The following is a 26,643-nucleotide window of genomic DNA, read 5'->3' as shown; positions in this document are numbered from 1 at the left end:
TATTGCTGAGCATACATGTGGATTTCCGCAAGTTCACACTATAACCTAATGATGTGTATGGAGACCACCCAAAAGTCTCCCAGCATTGCTGCCTGAGAAGCAGAAGCATCAGGCAAGTGATATACACTCACCGGCCACTTTATTAGGTACACCTGTCCAACTGCACGTTACCACTTAATTTCTAATCAGCCAATCACATGGCGGCAACTCAGTGCATTTAGGCATGTAGACATGGTCAAGACAATCTCCTGCAGTTCAAACCGAGCATCAGTATGGGGAAGAAAGGTGATATGAGTGTCTTTGAACGTGGCATGGTTGTTGGTGCCAGAAGGGCTGGTCTGAGTATTTCAGAAACTGCTGATCTACTGAGATTTTCACGCACAACCATCTCTAGGGTTTACAGAGAATGGTCCGAAAAAGAAAAAACATCCAGTGAGCGGAAGTTCTGTGGGCGGAAATGCCTTGTTGATGCCAGAGGTCAGAGGAGAATGGGCAGACTGGTTCGAGCTGATAGAAAGGCAACAGTGACTCAAATAGCCAACTGTTACAACCAAGGTAGGCAGAAGAGCATCTCTGAACGCACAGTACGTCGAACTTTGAGGCAGATGGGCTACAGCAGCAGAAGACCACACCGGGTGCCACTCCTTTCAGCTAAGAACAGGAAACTGAGGCTACAATTTGCACAAGCTCATCGAAATTGGACAGTAGAAGATTGGAAAAACGTTGCCTGGTCTGATGAGTCTCGATTTCTGCTGCGACATTCGGATGGTAGGGTCAGAATTTGGCATCAACAACATGAAAGCATGGATCCATCCTGCCTTGTATCAACGGTTCAGGCTGGTGGTGGTGGTGTCATGGTGTGGGGAATATTTTCTTGGCACTCTTTGGGCCCCTTGGTACCAATTGAGCATCGTTGCAACGTCACAGCCTACCTGAGTATTGTTGCTGACCATGTCCATCCCTTTATGACCACAATGTACCCAACATCTGATGCCTACTTTCAGCAGGATAATGCGCCATGTCATAAAGCTAGAATCATCTCAGACTGGTTTCTTGAACATGACAATGAGTTCACTGTACTCAAATGGCCTCCACAGTCACCAGATCTCAATCCAATAGAGCATCTTTGGTATGTGGTGGAACGGGAGATTCGCATCATGGATGTGCAGCCGACAAATCTGCGTCAACTGTGTGATGCCATCATGTCAATATGGACCAAAATCTCTGAGGAATGCTTCCAGCACCTTGTTGTATCTATGCCACGAAGAATTGAGGCAGTTCTGAAGGCAAAAGGGGGTCCAACCCGTTACTAGCATGGTGTACCTAATAAAGTGGACGGTGAGTGTGTATATATATATATATATATATATATATATATATATATATATATATATATATAAAACTGTTGCCCTGGGAAATACTGTAAGTGTTGCCCGAAGAGCCTGTAATAAAACTGCATCAGCTGATCTGATTGTTCACATATATTACTGACTTGGGAAGGGTAGCTGGCAGCCTATAGTTATCTCATGTATGCATTGCTTGCATAACGAATGGCAGATATTTATATACACTTACCAACAAAAAAGGAACGCACAGAGAAGCAGATGTTGGAACTAAAACTTTACATGTGCAAATGCAATGATGATATAGGTGATTACAATATTAGAGCAAAAGGATACATTTATTGGGGAAACTGTGCAAGGAGGCTCTATACCCTGTTGGGTGCCTCTAGCCCGGTTGCAAGATGGTATGGTTGGGCATGGAGGCATAAAGGTTTTGTATGGCATCCTCTGGCCCATTTGCCCACAGATGTGACAGCTGGGCCTGTAGATCCTGAACACTCATAGTCTGCTTAATCTGGTTCGCCATAAATGCTTTATTGGTGATAAATCGTGACCGCGCAGGCCAAGGAACTGTTGCAGTCTGGTGGAAACATTCCAGGGAAACTTTGCGTGAGGATTAAAAATGGCAGCTGGAAACCCTATCATGAGAGTCAACAACTGTTTTAGCATTATATTCAGTGGTAGAAAATGTTCATGGTTTTGACATTTTTTGAGAAGTAAAATGGCTATTCGTAGGAAGTTTTATGTCTCAAAAAGAAAGCCGCAAATCTGTGTACACATAGCCTTAAAGGGAATCTGTCTGCTAGATTTCACATTTTAAACTGCTGACACTGTTAGATATCTGTTAGGTCAAGAATAGAGATGAGCGAACCTCGAGCATGCTCCATCCAAACCCGATCGTTCGGCATTTGATTAGCGGTGGCTGCTGAAGTTGGATAAAGCCCTAAGGCTATGTGGAAATCATGGATATAGTCATTGGCTATATCCATGTTTTCCAGACAACCTTAGCGCTTTATCCAACTTCAGCAACCACCGCTAATCAAATGCCGAACGATCGGGTTCGGATGGAGCATGCTCGAGGTTCGCTCATGTCTAATCAAGAAGACATGCGATACCTATGACATATCCAGATGCCCTTTCAAAATGTAGAAAATGCTTTTATTCTCTGGTACAAAGAGTCAAAGAGGCTTTTCAAGCTCCTGAATTGTTACAAGCTGTAATGTCTCCTTTCTCCTCCCTCCCTGTTTGATTGATACATGGAATCTGAGTCCCAAGCAGGGTCAGGTATGGTAGGGGGGGAGTAAGGAGGTGTTACAACCTGGTGCACTTCAAGAGCTCAGGAAAGACTCTTTGACTCTTTCTACTATAAAATAAAAGTATTTTTCTATGTCTTGGAAGCACAGACAGATATATGAAAGGTACCATGTGTCTCCATGTCCTAATGGCTACCACAAGTTTGTAATGTAAAGAATGTGAAGTGCCATCAGTTTGTAATGTGAATTGCAGCTAACAGATTCTGTCATGCCACAGCACATCAGAACAATCAAGAGCTTAACACTAAACTCAGCGTTATCCATATGTCATGGACACATCATATACACCGGCATTATTCCTAACTACTGTTAAAGGGGAACTTCAGGTAGAGGTTAAAAAATGAAACTTCTGCAGAAGCATATAACAATACTTACCTATCTATTCCATTTTTGAAACTACCAAAAATCCATTTGTTTTGGGGGTTTTTGTTCTGTATTGCGTGGTTGTACTTCCTGGTTTATCAGTTGTACACAGTACTACAGGTTCCAGAATGCAATGTTTTCCCTCAGCTGTTTATCACAGTCCCCCACCCTGCCCATTCCCCGCCCAAATCTATTTCAGAACATCTAGGCTGTGTTCACACATTGCAGTTTTATTGTGTTACTGAATTATTTGCAGTACTTTATCATTTCATTGTTGTCCCACCCACACAGCACGCTGTATTCTCTACCTCATTTTTTTTTTAGCAATGAGGGTCCTTGCATGAGTGATGCTCTGCCATCCCTTCATCAGCACGCTGTATTCTCTACGCTGTAACACTAATATTAAAATAAAGAACTTTTTTAATTTTTTTTTTTCCTTTTCATTTTTTATCTTTGAAATTGAGCCCCACAATAAGACTCTGATTCTCTCTGCCATACTGTAATGAGACTCCAACATGTGTGAACACAGCCCTAATTTCACTGCACACTTCTGCACAATCAGAGAAATCAGTGCAGCACCTGCTTCTGGCTGGTCAGAGATGGTGAATTACTCAGCCAGCCAAGCCTCCTGTGACATCACACCCTGCCCCCTGTCTGCATCATCAGCCTGTACCTAGCAAACACACACAATGTGAGACAGAAGCATGGAAGATTTGTCTCCTAAGGGAGGATAGCAGAAGGAGCAGGAGACAATGTGAATTGGCACAGAGGCCATTTTTCTTCACTTCCTGGATTTCTATCAGCTACCAGTGTGGCAGAACTGTACAGATACAGTAATACATTGTATAGACACATCGATATAACTTTTAATGTACTTTTAATAGAAAAAACTTTTCCGTATACGGAGTTCCCCTTTAACTTGCTATAATCTTGTATCTGTAGATAAAGTGTTATAGTGGTAACTATGCCATCCTAACTACTTCCTGGGGCACAAGAGAGTAACTACATGCCTCCCCTACTGCCTCCCACGTGCAGCCTTAGATTTTTTTTTATTTTTTTTTAATATTCATTAGGCATCATTAGGCACACAAAACACCTTCGTATTGATATAGAGGCATATTAAAATACAGTAGGACCTCATAAACCTTTGTTACCCAAGAGGTTATAGGAGTCCATATTGCAGTCATGTGCATGACGTCTCCAAGCCAACAAACATGTTAGAGAAAAGCCAACTATGTAATGGGGTTTCTCAACTTTGATGTCGGGGCAGAGGAGGGTCAAGCTTATTGGCCTTCAGCTGCCAAATCCTTTTGTTCATAGACAGATAAGCCGCCAGGGCAGTCTGGCAGCAACTTACCGTAGTTTTCATCATGAACACTTAGCTGAGCTGAACGCTCATGTGTATGGGGTGAACAGTAGAGATCGCCAACTGCCAAACAAACATTCAGCCAACTGCTATAGAAGGTATAGGCCCACCAATAGAAAAAAGTCGCCCTTTTGGTGGTCAGGCCTATTTCTTTGGCACTTATATCACTGATTGTAACCCAGCTGTTCCATTGTGTAAGAACTAAGGTAAGTAAATTATATCTTATATGTCTGATTTACTGTGTATACATAGGTAAGTTCAATAAACAATGAATCAGTCACGTTGGACTAATGTACTGGCACAGACTAAAATATACATGGTAAAAAAATCAAACTGGGACAGCCCTGGAAAAAATGGAAAAAAATGATAAGAATATTTAGATGGAGTGCACGTCTCACCGCACAGGACCCTTCCGTTCGGCTTCAATCCAATAGTAAACGTAGGAGACAGCACTTCTTGTGAAAAAACGTGATTTTTTAATTCACATCAGACGCAACGTTTCGGCTGGTACTTATGCCTTTCTCAAGCGTCTTGAGATAGGCTGAAGTACCAGCCGAAACGTCTCATCTGATGTGAGTAAAAAATCACGTTTTTTCACAAGAAGTGCTGTCTCCTACGTTTACTATAAAATATACAATGTGTCTGCTAGAATCATTGCTTATACACTAAGCCAAACAGTGTGATTTGTAGCAGACAAGAAACTTCTCTCTTCTAGTCTTATATCTCGTGAAGTGAAGGCAGTAAACTGAATTGCAGAATTAATTTGTCCCAACGTCAGGATCTTTGTTCTGCTTTGTCTTACAGGATTGATGACATTCAGCTGTGCAAGGAAATTATGAGCCTGAAACAAGAGCTGCAGAGCTTAGTGGATGTGCCGGGTAATTGCTCCAATTTGCCATAAAATCTAAATCCGTATAACGTGCCGGTGTATAATTGGTTAGTGAAAGTAAATAGCTGATTCTCCCATAATAACAAGTTCAAGAGAGGGAAGGGACTCAGAGTTCTGATACCGTAATTAAAGAGATAGTATGCATTAAACATTAGAAGCCAGTTTAACATAAAAAAAAAATGAGTTTAGTTAAAAATATGTATAAATACAACAGAAAATACATTGTTTACACATAGAAGAAAGTGAAATCTCTTATCTTAGTACAGATATGTTTTCCCCAACACTATGGTGCAGCTAGGGTAAAAGCCCTAAGGATTCTAATAGGCTGTGTTAGGGTATGGTAGAGGACTCTCATGCTGCGTTTACACGGAACGATAATTGGCCAGATTGTACGATTAGCGATCAGCGTTTAGACGGTACAATATATCGTACGGAAAATCGTTTTGCGATCGCTTAAGCCTATCTCACACATTGGTTAAATCGGCAAACGACTGTTCACACGGAACGATCTGCTAATTTTTTGCGAACGACGATTTAAGAACATGAACGATTTCTCGTTCGTCGTTTGATTGTTCGCTGCGTTTACACGTGCGATTATCGTTCGAATTTGATAGTTATTGTGCAAATTCGCACGATAATCGTTACGTGTAAATGCAGCATCACTTGTAGCGATTAGGTCCTAATACATAGTGAACCTTATTGCAGTTCTGTCAGTACTTATTAAGGAGATAGAATATTGTAGCTATTAGGCCCCAATACAGATTCAACCTTATTGTAGTTGTGTCGGTACTTCTTATTAAAGTGACTCTGTACCCACAATCTTAACCCCCCCCCCCCCCCCCCCCCCCAAACCACTTGTACCGTCGCATAGCTGCTTTTTATCCAAGATCTGTCCTGGGGTCTGTTCAGCAGGTGATGCAGTTATTGTCCTAAAAATCAACTTTTAAACTTGCAGCCCTGTATCAAATTAATGTGGCCTACAGTGTCTCTGCCCTAGGCCTGCACCACCTCTCCGTCCCTCTCATCACCCTTATCAATATTGGAAATGCCCCAGGCAGGATTTTTTTCCTAATCATCACTTGTCTGAACACTAAACATGTGCCATAAGGATCCAACACATGTGCAGTGTTCAGAGAAGTGATGAATAGGAGAAATCCTTTCTGGTCAAGAGGGCGGGGAGGAGAGATGGAGGGGCGTCGCAGTCCTATGGCACACAAACGGTAGGCCACGCCAATTTGACACAGGGCTGCAAGTTTAAAAGTTGTTTCTTTAGGACAATAACTGCATCACCTGCCGAACAGACCCAAGGACCGATTTTAAATTAAAAGCAGCTATCCAAAGCAGGGCCGTTTTAATACATTGGTGGGCCCAGTGCACAGCCCTCAAGAGTGGGCCCCCCCCCCTTCCCTTTCGGCACATTGTATAATGTACTGAATTTGCCCCCACACTGTATCAAGAGCCCCAATCCATACAGTGGTTACCTTATAACACTATTTCCACCATACAGTGATTACATATAACATAAAAACTGCACTAAACAAAACAGAAAGATATCACCAATGATACCATTACATAATACCGTCACATCATGACCCCCTAACACTACAACCCTAGAGTCTGTCACCTTTTCTTTTTCTCTCCATCCAGCCTGGGCCACCTTGAAGTCTTCTCCTGGCTATGAATTTTCTCTCCAGAATCTGCCAAACAAATATTTTAGGCTCCAACACATACAGTAGTTAGGTCCCTTGTACCCCTATACAGTAGTTACACCCCTTTGTACCCCTACATAGTTACACCCCTCTGTGCCTCCATAGTTTTAAGGTGTCCCTTTAGTATATAGACCCTCATGTGCTCCTCCAGTTATATACAGCCCTCCTGTGCGCTCCCCCATTAGTATATAGCCCCCCTGTGCTCTTCCACAATAGTATATAGCCCCCCTATGCTCTCCCACAATAGTATATAGCCCCCCTGTGCTCTCCAATAGTATATAGCCCCCTATGCTCTCCCACAATAGTATATAGCCCCCCTGTGCTCTCCCACAATAGTATATAGCCCCCCTGTGCTCTCCCCCCAATAGTATATAGCCCCCCTGTGCTCTCCCCCCAATAGTATATAGCCCCCCTGTGCTCTCCCACAATAGTATATAGCCCCCCTGTGCTCTCCCCCCAATAGTATATAGCCCCCCTGTGCTCTCCCCAATAGTATATAGACCCCTGTGCTCCCCAGTAGTATATAGCTCCCCTGTGCTCCCCCATAGTATATAGCCCCTGTGCTTCCCAGTAGTATATAGCTCCCCTGTGCTCCCCCATAGTATATAGCTCCTCTGTGCTCCCCAATAGTATAAGCGCTCCCCTGTAGTATATAGCCCCCTGTGCTCCCCCATAGTATATAGCTCCCCTGTGTTCCCCCATAGTATATAGCTCCCTGTGCTCCCCAATAGTATATAGCTCCCCTGTGCTCCCCCATAGTAAATAGCCCCCTGTGCTCCCCCATAGTATATAGCTCCCCTGTGCTCCCCCATAGTATATAGCCCCCTGTGCTCCCCAATAGTATATAGCTCCCCTGTGCTCCCCCATAGTATATAGACCCGTGCTCCCCCATAGTATATAGCTCCCCTGTGCTCCCCCATAGTATATAGCTCCCCTGTGCACCCCCATAGTATATAGCTCCCCTGTGCTCCCCAATAGTATATGCGCTTCCCCTCCCATATAACATTGAAAAAAACAAACACTTTTACTCACCTAGGTCCACGCGTTCCTCTTCTCTTCCCTCTTGTGGCCGCACTTCCTGCGGTCACAAGAGGCTGCACTCCCATTACCCTCGCGCAGACGCTCCAGTGACGTCGGGCGCTAGAGGGAGAGTGCGGCCTCTTGTGACCGCAGGAAGTGCGGCCACAAGAGTGACTGACAGGGAGGGAGCCAATGGCTCTCTCTCTCTCTCAGTATCGCTGCTGCTGAAGCGCCGCCGCAGCAGCAGCGGACGGGGGGGTGCCCTGCAGGGGGCGCCATGGAGGGGTAAGTAGATTACCCATCCATGGCGCTCCCCCCTGACAGGCTGGTGGCCGGAGCCCTGTGCGACAGCACTGGTCGCACATAGCAACGGCCGGCCTGCTCGGGGGGGCCCCTTTAACCAGTGGGCTCGGTGCACGTGCACCATGTGCCCTCTGGTTAAAGCGGCCCTGATCCAAAGGTACAAGTGGTAGGGGGGATATTGTACAGGAGTACAGAGTCGCTTTAAGGAGAGAGAATAGTTCAGAGCTTTGAGGCAAAGTAGTATAAGAGTATTACAGGGGCAGGCCCATGCCCGATAAGACCACCAATTAGGTAGATGAGCAAGGAGTTATGACTTGACATCCCAGAAAACTTGGAATTAAAAGTGATCAAAAATCTTATCAACCCCAAAATGATACAGATAACAGTTACAGATCAGGGTGCAACAAGTGATTCCCCACACAGATCCACAGATGGAAAAATAAAAGTTTAGGGCTTAGAATAGAAGGTGGATGCAGCCCGAGGACTGCCTGGAAAACATGGATACATTTTTGGAAACAGATTGGAAAAAAAGAACGTGCTCCAGTATCTGTCTCTGATCAGTAAAGACAAATCTAGGTGATAAAAACTCTGTAACATATTTTCAAATGCATAGAACTGAGCAGCAATACCAGAAATAGCACATGGGGATATAAAAAACAAGAGGAAAACCTTTTTATTTATACTCACACAACCCCTTTAAATAAATAGTTTATATCCAATATATGCAACTTTCTTCTTTTTAGGACAATCCTGGCTAGTTTTAAGGGTTTTAAACCTCTCGAGCACATTACGCCTTAATCTGCCACTAAACATATAAAGGAATTAATGTCGCATTTTGCACCAGTCTGTCACCTATTAGTAATGTCGCCATCTATACAGAGTTCCCGACTCCCGACGGTGGCTGCTGCAGATTCCTTAGGATTGTCGAGAACATCATCTGGAAAATAACTACACTATAGTGTAGGGGAAGCAGGACAAGGGAGCTAGAGGCAAATCCCATCCCATACATTCCATATACTTCGCACAACATCAAGCTGAGAAATGTCATGATTTTGTCTCGTGTAGCAACTCAATGTAATTGTGTAAGTATTAAAAGTTCATGAAGCAGGGAACAATGATAGCCTGTGGACATTCCTGCAAACCTCCGCAGACTACCCAGTGATAGAAGTTTATAGGCCTATTCAGTGCACCGCACATCCAGGGAGAGAATCGTGATCTAAAATAGAAAGTAATGCAAATATAATAGTACATATGATAAATTATATAATAGTCATAGGAAACGAGCACTAATAAGACTATATATTCATTTCACGCCTTACAGAGAAAGTCAAAACAAGTGAGCAGAAGAAACGAGAGGATGAATTGATCCAGAAGATTCAGAAGCTGGTACAGAAAAGGGATTTCCTTGTAGATGATGCTGAAGTGGAGCGGTTAAGGTAAGGGTCCTGACCAGGAACAAAATTGACAGACCAACAGTTTAAAGCAAATGTACTATCAGGTAGATCGCTTTAAGTTTTTACATTAGCAGAACGGCCAGCCCACCCCTAGTGCGACTAAACCCCCACCTCTCTGTGAAGCAGCTCCATTAATTTTAATGGGGATCTATAAGAATGTACTGCATGATATATCCCCTCACCAAAGGTTTATAATAGAATACAATAGACAATGTTATGAAGATCCTTATATGACAGAGAGAAATACATGTGTACAGATACTCATAGTTACGGTTTTGTTTTTTTTTGTCACAGAGAAAAAGAAGAAGATAAGGAAATTGCAGACTTCTTACGCATCAAATTAAAGCCTCTGGACAAAGTCACAAGGCCGGCTGCAAGTAAGTTGTCACTGTGTTCAGGGAGTCAAAAGGGACCTGTGGGCCTTACGGATACACTAATCTTACCCAAGTGTCTTCCATTTAGTGAGTCCTACTGTGCAATATACTGTCTATACATATTGGGATCCGGTCTAGTTTTTTTACATAATAGCCCACCCCTTACTCCTCCCATTGGTTCACAGCCATTTGACTATCCTTAGTAGATAAATTCAATTTGACATTTGCATGATTCATTGTCCTTTCCCCATCATGCCGGACCAATGACAGTGTGTTTTATTCTGCAGGTACCCCTCCCGAGAAGAAACAGGAACTACCCGCAAGTAAACCTTCTTTAACAAAGACAGGAATGGCTATCCTTAAAGATTGCTGCGGTACTACCCAGTGCGTAGTCATGTAACACACAGCCTCAATCCAGTCATCTGAAGGCTCCTCCAAGATGATGGGTTCCTTAACAGAGGGTTCAATGCATCTAGAATCCTGCTACCAAGAACTGTTCGTGCTGTAGATATTACAGTAACGCATTTACCAATAGTGTATCAATAGTGAATCCCTCGCTGTCGCATGGATCACTCAATGAGCATGTTTAAGAGGAGCGTGTCTGTACCAAGATACCTACATATATATGTATATAGGGTGGCCAGCAAACAGTACTGTCTATACCAGCCTGAGTGATTACTTAGTAGAACTAGCAGTCCGTGTTCTGGTCTCCTTTGAGAAATTAACATGCGGCATCAGTCAAGACTGCGCACAGTCTATACGTATGACCTGCAAACGGCCCTACAACTTCTCTGTTTTCAGTATTTAAAGCTGCCATTAACCCCCTAGGATTGTCTGGCAGGAACAAAGTCTAGTTACCATACGTGACAATTACAATAAAGTAAAAGATGGATTAAAATAACTTAACACCCAGGGGGAAATCATTAAAGGGGTACTCCGGGCTGGGTTGCTTTTTTTTTTTTCCTATGGCCGGTTCCACCACCGTGTCCCGGATCGCACCGCTCCCAGTCTGCGCTACCCGGTCACTGACGTGGGATTGAGACGTGACATCTCAAGTCCGCTCAGCCAGTCAGTGGCAGGATCCCGCCTCTGCTACTGACTGGCTGAGCGGACTTGAAACGTCACATCTCAAGCTCCTGCAGAGACCAGGAAGCAGCGCTATCCAGGACACGGCGCTGGAACCAGGGAGGTAAGAGGACGTCATTGCCCTTATCCACCTCCTCTCCGGCCATAGGAAAAAAAAAGCCCCCCAGCCCGAAGTACCCCTAATTTTATATTCTAGCAACCAACAGGCATTTGATTTAATGATTCGAACATTGATGAAAACAAATGTCAAAATAATGGGAATAGTCTACATCTCATTAATGTACTTTGTTGGATTATCAATGAGCTTTATATGTCACTTGTCGCCAACACAAATGCCCACTCCTTAACTACATCAATGTTTCTTTATTCGTGAAGGTGTACATCACCAGAGCCACATCCACGCCCACATTTTTGGGTGATGATTTGAGGGCTTGATGTCCTAATAACAATAATGTTCAATTAGGGGCAAAATGTTGGTTCATGAACATTTTAAGTTCTTTGACCTAGGAAGAAACTAAAAGAAATATCAGGTCTGTGAAGATTTGGCTTCCATCGCTCAACATTTTGCACCCTGATTTGTCTTGAACGTGCCTATAAAATATATAATAGACTACAAAAGTAAATAATAATTCTTCCCAGAAACTCCATACTGGACATAGGCTGCATTCTCAAAAGAAGATTAAACGGGTTGTCCAGCGAAAATCTTTTTCTTTCAAATCATCGGGTTTCAGAAAGTTCTATAGATTTGTAATTTACTTCTATTTAAAAATCCCAAGTCTTCCCATACTTATCAGCTGCTTTATGTCCTGCACGAAATCGGGTTTTCTTTTCAGTCTGACAGTGCTCTCTGCTGCCACCTCTGTCCGAGACAGGAAATGTCCAGAGCAGCAGCAGCAAATCTCCACAGGAAACCTTCTCTGCTCTGGACAGTTCCGGTCTCACACAGAGGTGGCAGCAGAGAGCATGGTGTCAGGCTGAAAAGAAAACATTTCCTGCAGGACATACAGCAGCTGATAAGTATGGGAAGACTTTTAATTTACTTTAATTTAAAAACTCTTAAATATATAACTTTCAGAAACCAGTTGATTTGAAAGAAAATGTTTCTTGCTGGACAACCTCTTTAAAGTAGAAGTCATCCATGTAGTGATGACAATACCTTTGACGGTACTCAAGTATTTGAGCTGTAGAAATCTCTTTTAAGCTGGCCATAGATTTCTTACCGATGCAATGAGGGTTTTTTTAAGTATTCAAGTATTCTGGGAGGAAGGATAATGACAGAATAATATTTTAATATTCCCCTAAGTAAACTACATGGAATATGGGAAATGCTCTGCATTTTAACATTACCCAACATGCACTTTTCATAGTTGTCCAATTGTACTAATTACCTTTAATTAACCGAAATATAAAGGGAAACAGTCAGCTATAGCATCATGCTCAAAGATGAGGTGTCAAGAAGGCTGTGCTGAGCCTCAGGATGCATGCCACCTCCCTCCCCCACTTCTCTCTTTTACTACTTAAAGTGCATTGGTTTAGTGCTGGAATTCAAGCTCTGTATATCAGTCAAGACAGGGAGGAGGTATGCATCCTAAGGTGAGCCTCCTTGGCATTTTAGCTACCAGTATAGTCTAGAGCTGTCAAATTCCCTTATAATTTTTTTTTATTAACTGTGCAGTACACATGGTCAATGTTTATGAACATTTTTCTGTGACATTTTGTTAGTCCTGTTTTAACCATTCAAGTATGATAAAGGCTAGATTCAAGACAGAAGGAGGAGCTCAACATCAAGGGAAGTCTGTATGCAGGACAGATTTACCATGCATATAAAAAACCTACTATGTCCTCTCTGAAGGAACATGATAAGAGTCCCTATACATGCTCCTGACACGAAGGCAAGCCAAGCATACATGACTGCAGATGTTACTTAGAATGTGCTCAGGGGAAGGTCCAAGCAGAGTGTTCATCGGAGGCTTGGACTTGCACACTCCTAGAACACCTACAAAGACACCTCCTCTGAAAACATAAGCAGATAAATTTGGATTAGACGACAGGGCAGTCATCTAACAGACCATCCAAATTACATAGACAGGCAGTACACTCAGAGCAGGATATTTTCCCAGACAAGTGCTAAAAGTTTACAAAATATTTAGGCTTGAGGAACAATAGATAAGTGACCAGATGTGTACTGTAATGTTCATTTTTAGGTTTATGTACAGCTGCTGAAGTAGCCTTATATTGTTCTACATCATTGTCAAAGCCCTCTCTCTCTATCAGTGTCCTATGTGTTCACAGAGATACCTTGGCACCATACTGGGCTGTGTTTACAAGTTCTAATTTTCTTAACAGGCCAATGGGAACTGATGAATATCCAGATTAATTCATGTTGTATATAAAGTCATGATGATTAGCTGTCACTTTAGGACCTATATGACCAATAGATGTCTGACAGATTTGGGGAGGGGGGGGGGGTGGGATCATGACCCTGTTATAGTCTATACTGCCAGTTGTGTACCCTATGTTTTGCAGGTTTTTATTCATATCTTGCAATTATTTTGTTGTACCATTGGGTTAACAATATGACAGTGTTAATTCAGGTATTACAGAACATGCAATTCCAAGAATAGATAAAATTATGTTTTATTTTTAGTCTTTTTAACTTTTTCTTTACTCCGATTTTGAGAATAGAACGCAAATATATTTTTAGCAGTTATATGTGTAAAACAAAGTTTCCAATCTATTTGTAGAATTTGTTAAGTATTTCCTTGGACATCGCAAAAATCACTGTATGTGACTGCAGTAGGATATTTAATGTCTTAGGATCTGTTATACTGTGAAGCCTGTAAGTAAACCAATTCTTTGTATCTTTGTGGATTTCAAAATGGAATTATACATTTGTAAACTTTAAGCACTGTGGCATTTCATCTGCGATACGTAGATGGCATTGAAAAAAATTAAAGAGACGGAAGCATTTGTGTTCTCATACTCCGTGAAGCAAAAAAAATGATTCACGTGCTGTGGTTTATTCATAAGAGCTGTGACTTTTTAGGAATATGTCAGCACCCAGGCCCTACACCAGGGCCTGACAGTGTGCTGTAGTTGGCAGTACCCTTCTGAAGATATTACCTTTTGGTAAAAGCCCATAGAGTGGATTAGGCACAATCTTTGGTCTTATACAGAAATGAGGAGTCAATGAGGAATTGTGTCTCAGCATTTGTGCCACACTCTAGCACGTCTCACCACCGCTTTCCTCTCCCTCTTCATGAATAATCTCTGCTGCTCGGTCTCCTGCTCCCAAAGCAGTCGGCCAGCGTCTGAGTGTTTGTTTCAGACAGGGGACCGATCTGCAATCTGCTATAGCCATTTTAAAACTGTAGTTTAGGAGTTAGTCGTCTGTAGACCAAAGTTTTTTTTTTCCCTGGGTTCAATTCACTCATGGAAATCAAATGTAGTTATTTAAACTTTTCTCTCATCATTGTTGGAAAAAAAAACAAGGCAAAAAAAAAATAAAAAATTTAGGCAATACTTTCTATAATTTTTAGAAATTTTGTCAAATTAGCCCAGATTGCCGCCTACTGAACACATCCACTTCAAGATGGGTCATGACTGCCTAATATCTCATCACAATGACACCCTACAAGGGATAGATAAGTGTCCCTGAATAGCAAGAACAGACAGACACTCTTGAGAATGCTTGCAAATAGTTTATTGACACACAAGAATTTGGTCCCAAAACACAAAATGACGTATTGAGACTTAAAATTGAAAAGAAAATAGAACAGTGCATTTTTTCAGCCCAGACAGCTTCAAAAGCCTCCACAAAGTGGTTACTCTTTATTTCAGTTGCAAATTAAATATTTATTCTTCCAAATAAAGTATTAAATCAGCCTCATAAGGAATTCTTTGATAAAGAGTTTAAAAATTAAATACTAGACATTGTCCAATGTGTAAGATGCAGGTCACCATCCATACTGAAGTTAAATTAATTTTTTCCCTAAAGAGATGGTCATGTAAAGAATTCTTGGAGGGGAAACTAAAATCCATAGCTGTTATCACAAGTATAATAACCTCTATGCGGCAAGGAGCTTTAGATCACTCTGTAGAACTATATTGTGTTTGCAGAGTGTTTCAGGCGACTTGTAGTTACATGCTATGAAAAAACAGATACTCACACAGCACTTGAAAAACCTTGTCTTCTGTCCACCTTATGAAAAATCATAATTCATCCATAAGGTTACACTGAATGGTTATAGAACCAGAACTTTTTAAAAGCAGCCTTTAAAAAAAGAAAAAAAAAGAAAGAAAAAAAAAAAAAAAAAAAAAAAAAAAGGACAACCTTATTCTGGACTTCATATTTTGAACCCGCCACCATTTACTAAAGGAATTGCCTTTGGCAAGGACTCAAGCTTAGAAGTGCAGAAGGAGAAAACAAAATAGGATATATTCATAGACACACAATTCTTACACCTACACAGTAGCTACAACTTTCAGTTGGAAGTGGCCACAATTAAAAGATTCTTGTGCAAAATCTAGAAGGTAAAACAACTTAATAGCCATTACGTAAAAAGTACTTTAATTTAGATGGCTATGGAGCCTTCCATCTCTAAGTGTATTGCAAAGAACCCAACACAAAACAAAGGTAGAACCTTTAGTAGAAGGTTCTACAAGGAACCATCTCTCGCCTGGCAAATACAACCCATTGTAAAAGCCAGGTTAGCCTAGAAGGATTCTGAGGCCTTCTGACACTATGCAGTCAAACAAAGTCCACTGGCTTTACTGAAAGTGCAGCCTTTCTCAAAAGCCATGCAGCATGTTCTCCTAAACTCACAAAAAGGTTTCCAAACCAATTTTAATAAAAACATCTACAGACAGTTAAAAAGACAAATATGCCATTTCATCAAACCATCACTGCCCCCTCATGTGCCAAGTCTAAAGAAATTTAGGCTAAATCAAGGTTCGCAGAGAAAACCTTGACATTTCCACTTGTAGGCAACCCTGCTGTTTCAGTGGAAATAGCACCATCTACTGAAGTTGACTGCTACATCTGCAATTGCCCCTTCATCCATGATTTATGCATCTGATGCATAGTAATGTATAAAGAAATCAGAAACCTACGTGTGCAAAACTTTAGATCCTTCCCAAGACATGGTCAAGGCTACATTTTCCCCCAGTCAATGCAAAACAACTGAAAGCACATCTGACTTTTTGAAACTCATCTGTGGATTACATCGGAATTAAAGGCAAGCTGGGCCATATGTCTGGACAAGGGAGTTCTTCAGTGCAAAACATAGAAAAAAAGAAAATTGTGTCAACTTTATTTTTATCATGACTACTTCTTAAAATTTCCTGAAGATATCTGTGCAGTCCTCACAAGTCACCTGAAACAGCCCTTGATGTAAATGAAGCCAAGAAATAGAAAGTTGAGGAAAACCTAAAAATGAACATAGTTGACCCTACCCCCTAAAGTTATTTAGTTCTTTCAGTGCCAATAAAAAGAGGAGGAGGAGGAAGCCTTCGTGTAAGACTGTTTTCACAAATTATAAGGGTGGAGCTTTGAAGTAGTAAAGGGCTAAAACGGTATCTGACACTGAGCGACCATGCCTGAAGAATAATACTGCTTGACGAAATGGATGTAAAACAGTCTACTATACAATGTGGGATTATACTTCTGATGAGGCTTTGACGAAATAAAAGTGAATTAACATTGCTTTCCACAAAACATTTTTCACCGTTCATAGAATGAAACCTATACAAGGAGGTCTCAAAATTATACCACCAATGTTCAAAAATAAAAGCTTTTGAAGCAGCATACTATAAAGGTATAGGACCAATAGTAATGTGGTCCTTAAGGGCTCATGGCTTGGTAAAGATTAAAGACGACCTGGAACCCTGTGTGTCCTAGTGCAGCCATGAAGAAATCAAATCTTACAATTTTGTTACAGGCGCAAATGAGAAGTTTGCAGCCAATCGGACTCGGTTTCTACTCTGTTTCTTGACTGGGCTTTCCAGTATTTCCTTTGAAATCTTGGACTCTGTTGAGTCAGCAGAAGAGGGATTGGGAGTCTTTTTCACACAGTTAGAAAGTGCTTTCTCACCCAACAGTGAGTGGATAGACTGTGTGTTGTGGAAATCATTCACCAAGCCTGTGAGGAGGGGGAAAAAAAAGTTAAATTCAAGATTATGAAAAAAGGTAAAATACTGAAAAGTAAGAAAAGTCATGATGCACACTTTTCCAGAGATGAGAGTAATGCTGGAATGCTTGTGTACCCCAAGGGTCAGTACTGGGCCCTCTTCTGTTTAACTTGTTTATTAATGATATTGAGAATGGAATTAACAGCAATGTTTCTATCTTTGCAGATGACACCAAGCTTTGTAGTACAGTACAGTCTATGGAGGATGTGCAGATGTTACAGGATGACTTAGACACACTGAGTGTTTGGGCGTCCACTTGGCAAATGAGGTTTAATGTGGATAAATGTAAAGTTATGCACCTGGGTACTAATAACCCGCATGCATCATATGTCCTAGGGGGAGTTACACTGGGAGAGTCGCTGATGGAGAAGGATCTGGGTGTACTTGTAGATAATAGACTACAGAACAGCACACAATGTCAGTCAGCTGCTTCTAAGGCCAGCAGGATATTGTCATGCATTAAAACAGGCATGGACTCACGGGACAGGGATATAATATTACCGCTTTATAAAGCTTTGGTGCGTCCTCATCTGGAGTATGCCGTCCAGTTTTGGAACCCGATTCATAAAAAGGATGTTCTAGAGCTGGAGAGGGTACAAAGACGGGCAACTAAACTAATAAGGGGAATGGAGCATCTTAGTTATGAGGAGAGATTAAAAGAATTACATTTGTTTAGTCTGGAGAAGAGACGTTTAAGGGGAGATATGATTAATTTATTTAAATATATAAATGGCCCCTACAAGACATATGGGGAAAAGATCTTCCAGGTAAAACCCCCTCAAAGGACAAGGGGGCACTGCCTCCGCCTGGAGAAAAAAAGGTTCAACCTCCGGAGGCGACAAGCTTTCTTTACCATGAGAACTGTGAATCTGTGGAACAGTCTACCACAGGATCTGGTCACAGCAAAAACAGTAGAGGGCTTCAAAACAGGGCTAGACAAGTTCTTAGACCAAAATAATATAAATGCATATGTATAGAACCTATCACCCCTCCCGCTTCCCTGTATCCATCCCCTCCTTGGTTGAACTTGATGGACATGTGTCTTTTTTCAACCGTATTAACTATGTAACTATGTAACTATGTAACTATGTAACACACGGCAGTTTTTTTGGAATACCGCCATTACCGTTTGAGTCAAAAGCCAGAAGTGGATTTTTTAAAAAAAGGTATGGAAAATATAAAAGTACTTCGGGATCTACTTCTGGCTTTGGCTCAAAAAGCCTAGTGGCCATTAAAAAAAAAAAAAAAAAAAAAAAAAAAAAAAAATAATATATATATATATATATTATATATATATATATATATATATATATATATATATATATATATATATATATATATATATATATATATATATATATATATATATATATATATATATATATATATATATATATATATATATTTTGGGGTTTGCACCATTATTAGATTTGCACTCCAACCAGAGAAATGTTCTTCAAATTGTATGAGGTCTGCAGACTTCTGAACAACTGGATCAGGGTGCAACTGTGGAGATGGAAGGCATGAAGGGACAGGGCCACACAAGAGATCGACAGGTGAGGCCAGGCACAGGAGTTCTTTTTCTGTCTGATGAGAAACTGGGGAAACAATTGCAGCATTAATTTTAGCTTTGTTCTTTGTAAACAACCAACCAGTAAACGTTCTATTAATCCACTTACCCTTCATGTCATTCTTGAGCACTACAATTCTCTTATGTCCATGACCCTTAATCCAAACCACCTAAAAGCAAACAATCATAGGATTAATTCTTACGTAGTATGGGACATTACTAATTTCCTCTGGCGTATTTTAGTGTTTGCATGCAGTTTTACCAAAGCACTTGTAGCTCATGACAGGGTTCTATAGCAAGCCAATCTTAGCATGGTGTATGGGTGCTGCAATCTTTTTTCTATACATAGATGTGACTGCTTTAAATCACAGGCTGAAAGTCAGACAAGAGTCTTTTATAAATCCCTTTGAGTGCAGAGTTACAGTCCTTTTGTTGTAAAAGCATTACTTTATTGAGGCTGGTAAAACACACTGCCAGAGCAGTTTTTGTGCCAAAGCCAGAAGTGGATTTAAATGGGAAGGACTTACTTTTCTGTAGGATCCTCTTCTGGTTTTGGCACAAAAACTGCAGTGGCGGTTAAAAACAAAAAAACAAAAAAAAAAACTGCTATGTGTGTTTTCATTTTCAGCCTGGGGAGTATTTAAACCACAAATTCTGTGAAAACTATTTGTAGAAGAAGTATCACTCCTTTTGTACAGCTAAAGAATAAAACCCAATATATACTTTCAGAAAACATTAGATTATCCAGCTTTTAACTTATTTTTTTTAATATATTGCAGCATTTTAGGCTGACTGCAGCTCTTCTACTTCCAAAACAAAAAAAAGGACTTGGGAGTAAAAGCCTGCTTAGCCAATCACTGGCCACGCCGCGGTCCCATATCAGCCAGTGATTGGCTCAGAGGGCTGTCAATGCAGAGACAAGTTTGTCCTTGTAGTAGCAGAGTTGCAGTCGCCAGGGGACAAAAAGTGAATGATGAGGGGTAAGCATAACAAGTCTACCAAAAGGGCAGCAATAATAAAGCCAGCCCATGACTAAGTTTCGCTAAGCTCTGAAACGCATCAGTGTTAGAGCTGGATTTCCATGTTCTTAATATTTTAAACTTTTTTGGAATAAACAGCTATTTTTTTTTTAACACCTGTTGGAGCTGAACATTCTACTCCAATTTCTTCTTGAGCTATATTAAATATAAACGCCGGCTAATCTCTTTGGGCCATGTTCACACAGAATTTTTGCTCAGTATTTTGCACCCCAAACCAGAAGTGGATTCAAAACACAGAAAAGCTACGTTCACACACTGTTGAATTAAGTGGATGGTTGCCATTTAAAGGCAAATGACGGTCGTTGTTTTAAAATAACGGCAATTATTTGCCATTAAATGGTGGCCATCCACTTAGTTTCAACAGTGTGTGAACATAGTCTGTGTTTTCAATCCACTTCTGGTTTTGGTTGCAAAAATACTGTGTGGGAACATAGCCTTAAAGGGGTTCTTGGGGACTTTATAGCCTATCCTAAAGATAGGCTATAAATATTAATGTCAGATCAGTGGGGGTCTGACTCTTGACAACCCGCTGATCAACTGCGCCTCTCCTTCAAGGGCTGTAAAGCACTGTACCTGGCATTGCAGCTAAATACACTAAAGAAATATTATAAATATTTATAGATTTATATTATAAATATTAAATAATATTTTCATTACATGTGTTTTGCACATCAAAAGCAGTCTTTCAATATTTGTATATGTCTCAAAAACAAAAAAAAAAACAAAAAAAAAAAGCAAACCATCCACCACTACTGCCCACCTCAACCTCACTCACCTGTGGAATTGCTCCCAACAACTCCTCCAGACTGTTATAGCCATAATGCTTTGGTTGCAGTATTTCCCCAACATACTTGCTATACGCAGTTGGAAATTCATGTAGGAAGATCTGCTGGTAGTGGTAAGTATGCAGTAATGAATGTACATTCTTTGCAAACAAGTAAAGGGATGTCAACTGTAGGCAGTCCTCACTCATTTCATTTGTTTGTACCTGTACGAGAAACAGACAGCTATGCAAGTGCTCACATAGACAAACATTACCTAAAGGAAAGTTTCAAAGTTGCCGATAGTGGAGGGTCACAACACGTCAACTCTGCCAAACAGAGATGGTCACTTCAATAACGCAACTGAAACAAGAGTGGAATAGAATCTGATGCAGCATGAAACCCTGGCAGGGACTCCCCTTCTGAGATAGATAGATAGATAGATAGATCTCTATGTCTCTCAAAACAGACAGGATTTAAAACATGAACAACAATTGCTGTCTATCTCTAAAAGAAAACTAAAAACGCACCCTAACCTGCAGGCGGAACAGTGCACTCTGATCTGCCAATCACACAGTCGAAGCATCAGCTGCACACTGAGGAGCACCCCAGGCAGGAGAAACGAAGAACAGCATCACCGGAGAGCGGATGAGGACCCCACACCGCACCTCCCAAATAACTGCTACTACTCCCACTATTGCTGCTACCACTCCCACTACTGCCATTCACCATACTATGGCTGCTACTACAACCAACATCACTAGCAATAAGTCATCAAGATTTTATTTTTTGCCCATATTGCCCAGGTAAAGGGGCAAAGCCCACTGAAACGGCATGCATCAGGGGGCAGTCCTGTCTGTGTGCATTTGGTATGTTGACCATGAATGGAAGTACCAATGTTTATGGAATATGGAAAATATTGGAAAAAAGAAAAAGTGAAAAAAGGCATACCACATTAAAAGGGGTCATTAGTATTTTCTTGGATATTGACAGCAATTGGTATTGTTGATGCACAAGTTCTATGTGTACTCTGCTATAGCATGACCATTCAGAGCAGTCAGGATCCATAGTAATTGTAGATAGAACATGGGCTAGTCTGTGGAACTGATTGAAGGAATTTGACAGATTTAATTCCTTCAGAGATCAGTCAGTAGGGTCAGAGGACCCAAGTTTTATCAATCACTCTGAAGCAGCACAACCATCACAAGTGAATCATATAGAACTGTGTTAAGTCTGCAAGTGCCTCATGTGCCTCATGTGCCTGTGTTTTGGGCAGCATAAACTAGTAACAGGTTACCTCTAAGTACCCCACTATTCAATATCTTAGATATAGCAGAACAGTACACGAAGTGTGAGCAGAGACTAAATGAAACGAAAGCACAACATACCTCAACCAAGTAGGGAAGGCTTTTTAATAGTTCAGTCAAGGAAACAAATCCATATTCGCATGGATTAAGAGGAACTCCATGGATACCTTCATATATCTGACGCAGCTGGTTAACAGTGAGTAAAGACAAGTCATCCCACGACATGAGCAGAATTAGGAGCTGTGCAGTTAAGGAACGCAGCGACTTTCTGTTGATCAGCTGGATCTGCTTCCCAGCGGCAGTGTCTATTATCTAAAAAAGCAACCAAATTACACTATAGCATGCATATTTACAGCATTTAGACTTACTAACTTCAGATAATAAAACGTGAAGCAAACTAAAAAAGATAGAATAGAATAACTTGCGCCCACAGAACCACCAATCCTTGTGCTACCCATGAGTCTACAAAACACAACACCGCTGTGGTAGTACCATCCTCCCAGTGACTAGATATAATGCAGAACAGATGCTGCATGACATTTGAAAGGTCTGGTTACCTTAACAACATGGCATAGTTTCTGCATCAATGCTGGTACAGAGCTGACATCATAGTCGTGGAGCCTCAGGCTGTAGCCAAACGTCTTGCTATAGTCAGTAAGCAAGTCAGGCATCATTAAGGAGGAGTCTTTCTGAGAGCGCAGAAGTTTTACAAGCTGTGAAGCTAAAGCTTTAATACGCTCCATTTCTGTCAGGGTCAAAATTTTTTCCTCACCACATTCTAAAACCTACAAGAGTGAGCAACGCACAGATTTCAGACCCTTAAGTAGGGATCATAAGATTTAGGTTGTGTGAAACCCAAATTTATCAATAGGGATGCATTTGTGGGAAAGGACAATGAAAGCATTAAATGATTATAGTATATCTTTAAAACAAGAGCCTCTATAAACCTATACATGTCCTCCAGAGTCTTAAACAGGTCTCATAAGTGTTTCTGACATCAATTTTAACTGCAGAGCTGCAATCCTTACACAACAGACCTCCAGTAAAGAATGACCAAAAAAGAAACGGAGAAAAAAAAAAAAAAAGGCAAGCACATAGATGTTTACATGTGTATGCAAAGCCCCAATTATACGGGGTGACATATAGGAGCAAACGAGCACTCGTTTGCTCCTCATTGCCCACTCGCTGCCACTATTACACGCTGCAGCAGCGAGCGGGCAAGTGCACGAGAGGCCGTGGCGAGCCTTGGGGGGGGGGGGATGGGGGATTGGTCTGCCTGGGTGATCACTAGATCGTCCAGGCAGCCCATAGAGGATAGTGGCAGATCGCTGCTATCACAGTCATTTGTCTTTCAAAATGTTGAAAGACAAAACGACAGCAACGATCAGGGCCGCCGATAGGGCAGTACAACTGGTACTGCCGTATGGGGCCCGGACCCTAAGAGACTAGGGCCCCCCTTGCCACCTGTTTTTGAGCATCCCGAGAAGCTGCGGCCGCGCAGCTTCTCGGGACGCACTGATCGCTTTGATGTTCCGCCCGCACATTGAGCGGGCGGAACATTAAAGCGATCAGAATACAGGAGCAGGACCTGGCAGCGTCCTACTCCTGTATTCTCTCCCATAGGCTGCCGGCACTTCCTACCAGCAGCCTATGGGAGGCCGGGCCGTGACCTCTCCGGCAGGCGTGATGATGTGACATGGGCATAAGGGTTAATTCCCAACACAATACAAAAAGAGTGCCTCCTGATTGGGCTGGGATCATCCCTCCCCATGATGTGACGTCATCACGCCTGCCGGAAGTCCCGTCGCTGCAGCTCGCAAGATGGAGCCCAAAGAGGAGGAAGAGCTTCTGCCTGCACAGCGCGGATCAGGTGAGTAGGATGTTTGTTTTTTAGGGGCACCTCTGGGGGCATTATTAGTGTATGGGGGGCACCTCTGGGGGCATTATTAGTGTATGGGGGGCACCTCTGGGGGCATTATTAGTGTATGGGGGGCACCTCTGGGGGCATTATTAGTGTATGGGGGGCACCTCTGGGGGCATTATTAGTGTATGGGGGGCACCTCTGGGGGCATTATTAGTGTATGGGGGGCACCTCTGGGGGCATTATTAGTGTATGGGGGGCACCTCTGGGGGCATTATTAGTTCATGGGGGGCACCTCTGGGGGCATTATTAGTTCATGGGGGCACCTCTGGGGGCATTATTAGTTCATGGGGGCACCTCTGGGGGCATTATTAGCTCATGGGGGCACAGCAGGGAATCCTACATACATGGGGCACAGTAGGGGATCCTACATACAGGGGGCACAGCAGGGGATCCTACATACAGGGGGCATCCCACATTCCTACTCGCTTTACTGCACATAACACCAAACAGTGCAGTTACTATGGGAGCCTACAGGAGGGAGAAAGGGAAGGAAGTTGCTAGAAATGTGCGGAGCCTAAATTGTTTGTCTCGCAGGTTCTGAAAAGATGAAACATATCTGTGTGTGATTTGTATATGCTCACTAACATGGAACAGCCTCATTATATTAGCCTTATCAACATATTCTATGTTAGTGAGCAACCGGGGGGGGGGGGGGGGGGGGGGATATTGGTGAACATATACAAATCAAACAGCCCCCCAGACCCTCGAAATTCAATAACCCCAAACGGGGCATTGCCTAGTACTCAACAGCATTCTGAATACAGGGGAACCCCTACCCCACTCTTGTATAAGTTTTAGTCTTCATCATAATAAGCCCCGCTGGGCTTGTAGACACGCTATAAATTGTACGTTGCAGGGGTGAATATAATGCACTGCATACAGAGCACAAGAGGCAGCTATACAAGTAAGTGTCTGTATGGTGACATTTAAATTGCACCTTGTTCACATTTAGTTTCTACAACTTTATAACTGTATAACAGAGGTTACATTTTAAGCCACTGGGAAAAATGGGGTATATGAGCCAGTTCTCTAGAATTGATCTGAACCAAATTATACCTCCCAGCAAGGCGTGGGTCGAACACACAATTTTTTTTTTTTATTAATGTGGGGGGCCCAGACACTTTGGTTGTATGGGGCCCCGAAATTCCTGATGGCGGCCCTGGCAACGATCAGCCGACATCGTTCATGTAGGGTAATCGTTGCCTTCTATTACACAGGACGATTATCGGTCGAATATGGCCACCAATCGTTCCGTGCAATAGGGCCTTTAGGTACTGTGTGATTAATACAGAATGAGATCTGCTTTTTTACTTACCTCTAAGACATCTGGTATGGCTTCGAAGAGGTCAATCAATTTAGTAAACCCATAATATGTAAGTTTACACTGTCTGCCAAAATGGTGGTGATAGGATGGAATAAACTTATTAAATGGCATTCTGAAATGAGGCTGGTGACGCAACAAGTCTACCACTTCCTTTGAAAACTGTTTTGTCCTTTCGATCTCTTCTGGGGTACGTTCTAACACAAAAAGACAAACAAAGAAAGGTTACTACTTATTACTCACTTGTTACAAAAAACACTTGAAGTAGGATAAAATTGCTCCTTTCAGGCACAAGGATGTAACCTCTAAACCAGCAAGCAGAGAGCATGACAACATGTGATTCTAATGCCTGGACAGCAAACCATAAAAAAAGTTGTATACGATAAAAACGAATGGTGATGAATACAGTAAAAACAGCTCATGTGATTATTCCTTAAAGCAGAGCTTCTCAAACTTTTTCTACTGGAGCCTCACCCAACAGACCAAGAGGGAACCTTGGCCTCACTATCTGTGGTGAAAGCCTATTTAAAAGCTGAAAATAATGCTTTCATCTGCCTCCCAAGCTCTATATACTAATAAATTAGTACAAAATGTATTAATAATGTTGCTAAAATACACAATTCTGCAAAAAAGCAAAAGGACTGTGCAGATCATAGTTAATTTGTGAAAACTGGCTCCCCAGCTGGGCCTCACAAACAACTAGGGGGCGCCTCACTGATGAGGCCTGCCTCACAGTTTGAGAGGCACTGCCTTAAAGTGTACCTGTCGTTTAAATTTTTTTGCAGAAATCAATAGTACAGGTGATTTAAAAAAAAATGTAATTGGGTTTATTAGCCCAAAAAAATCTCTATAGAGAGGGGAGGGGTGTAGGGAGATAAGGCACCAAAAAAGAACAAAAAGGACAACAAAGAGTCAATTTACAGATTTATCACCGGGCTCTCCCCTCTGAAGTCACCACTGACCTTTCTGACCTCTGAATAGAGGCTTTCACACAGCTCCCACTGTGTAATCCTCTGTGCTCTTCTGCCGACTAATCTCCCTCCTCCCCCGTACCCTCTCCATAGATTACACAGGGCACGTCTGTTGCAACAAGAGGAGATTTCCTGATAATGAGAGGGGGGGGGGGGGCCTGGGGAAAGTCTTTTTAAATGCAGATAATGGCATATTTGCCTAATAAATCCAATTACAAAGTTTCTTAAAATCGCCTGTTCTATTAAGCACTTTAAGCTTTGGATAGATTTATTCAAGGTAGATTGATCACAGAAATTCTCTGTAAGTGAAAATCAGTTCTGTTCATCTGGTTGTTTTGGA

The 26,643-nt window shown here is 41.9% G+C and overlaps 2 protein-coding genes across 5 annotated transcripts in view; one reads left to right on the top strand and one right to left on the bottom strand.

Moving 5' to 3' along the window:
• Positions 1 to 11,136, top strand: part of BMERB1 (bMERB domain containing 1) — a 103,276-nt gene extending 92,140 nt beyond the window's left edge. Inside the window, exons 3-6 of the mRNA XM_069985408.1 lie at positions 5,190 to 5,263; positions 9,628 to 9,742; positions 10,055 to 10,137; positions 10,422 to 11,136. Coding sequence (XP_069841509.1) covers positions 5,190 to 5,263; positions 9,628 to 9,742; positions 10,055 to 10,137; positions 10,422 to 10,534 — 385 coding nt within the window. The 3' untranslated portion in view covers positions 10,535 to 11,136. The remainder of the gene's footprint in view (positions 1 to 5,189; positions 5,264 to 9,627; positions 9,743 to 10,054; positions 10,138 to 10,421) is intronic.
• Positions 11,137 to 14,906: 3,770 nt separating this feature from the next.
• The window catches only part of MARF1 (meiosis regulator and mRNA stability factor 1), a 43,433-nt gene continuing 31,696 nt past the window's right edge, over positions 14,907 to 26,643 (bottom strand). For 3 of the 4 annotated variants that reach the window (XM_069983691.1, XM_069983692.1, XM_069983694.1), the window contains exons 20-26: positions 25,327 to 25,529; positions 22,645 to 22,872; positions 22,169 to 22,399; positions 20,795 to 21,007; positions 19,089 to 19,149; positions 18,852 to 19,007; positions 14,907 to 17,360 (exon numbers count right to left, since the gene is read on the bottom strand). In XM_069983691.1, the coding sequence (XP_069839792.1) occupies positions 17,143 to 17,360; positions 18,852 to 19,007; positions 19,089 to 19,149; positions 20,795 to 21,007; positions 22,169 to 22,399; positions 22,645 to 22,872; positions 25,327 to 25,529 (1,310 nt within the window). In that variant the 3' untranslated portion in view covers positions 14,907 to 17,142. The remainder of the gene's footprint in view (positions 17,361 to 18,851; positions 19,008 to 19,088; positions 19,150 to 20,794; positions 21,008 to 22,168; positions 22,400 to 22,644; positions 22,873 to 25,326; positions 25,530 to 26,643) is intronic. The other variant, XM_069983693.1, reaches the window with a different exon arrangement.

Source organism: Dendropsophus ebraccatus, chromosome 9, assembly GCF_027789765.1.
Source record: "Dendropsophus ebraccatus isolate aDenEbr1 chromosome 9, aDenEbr1.pat, whole genome shotgun sequence".
In the NCBI taxonomy this organism is placed as follows: domain Eukaryota; kingdom Metazoa; phylum Chordata; class Amphibia; order Anura; family Hylidae; genus Dendropsophus; species Dendropsophus ebraccatus.
This window is presented reverse-complemented; position numbering and strand designations above follow the sequence as displayed.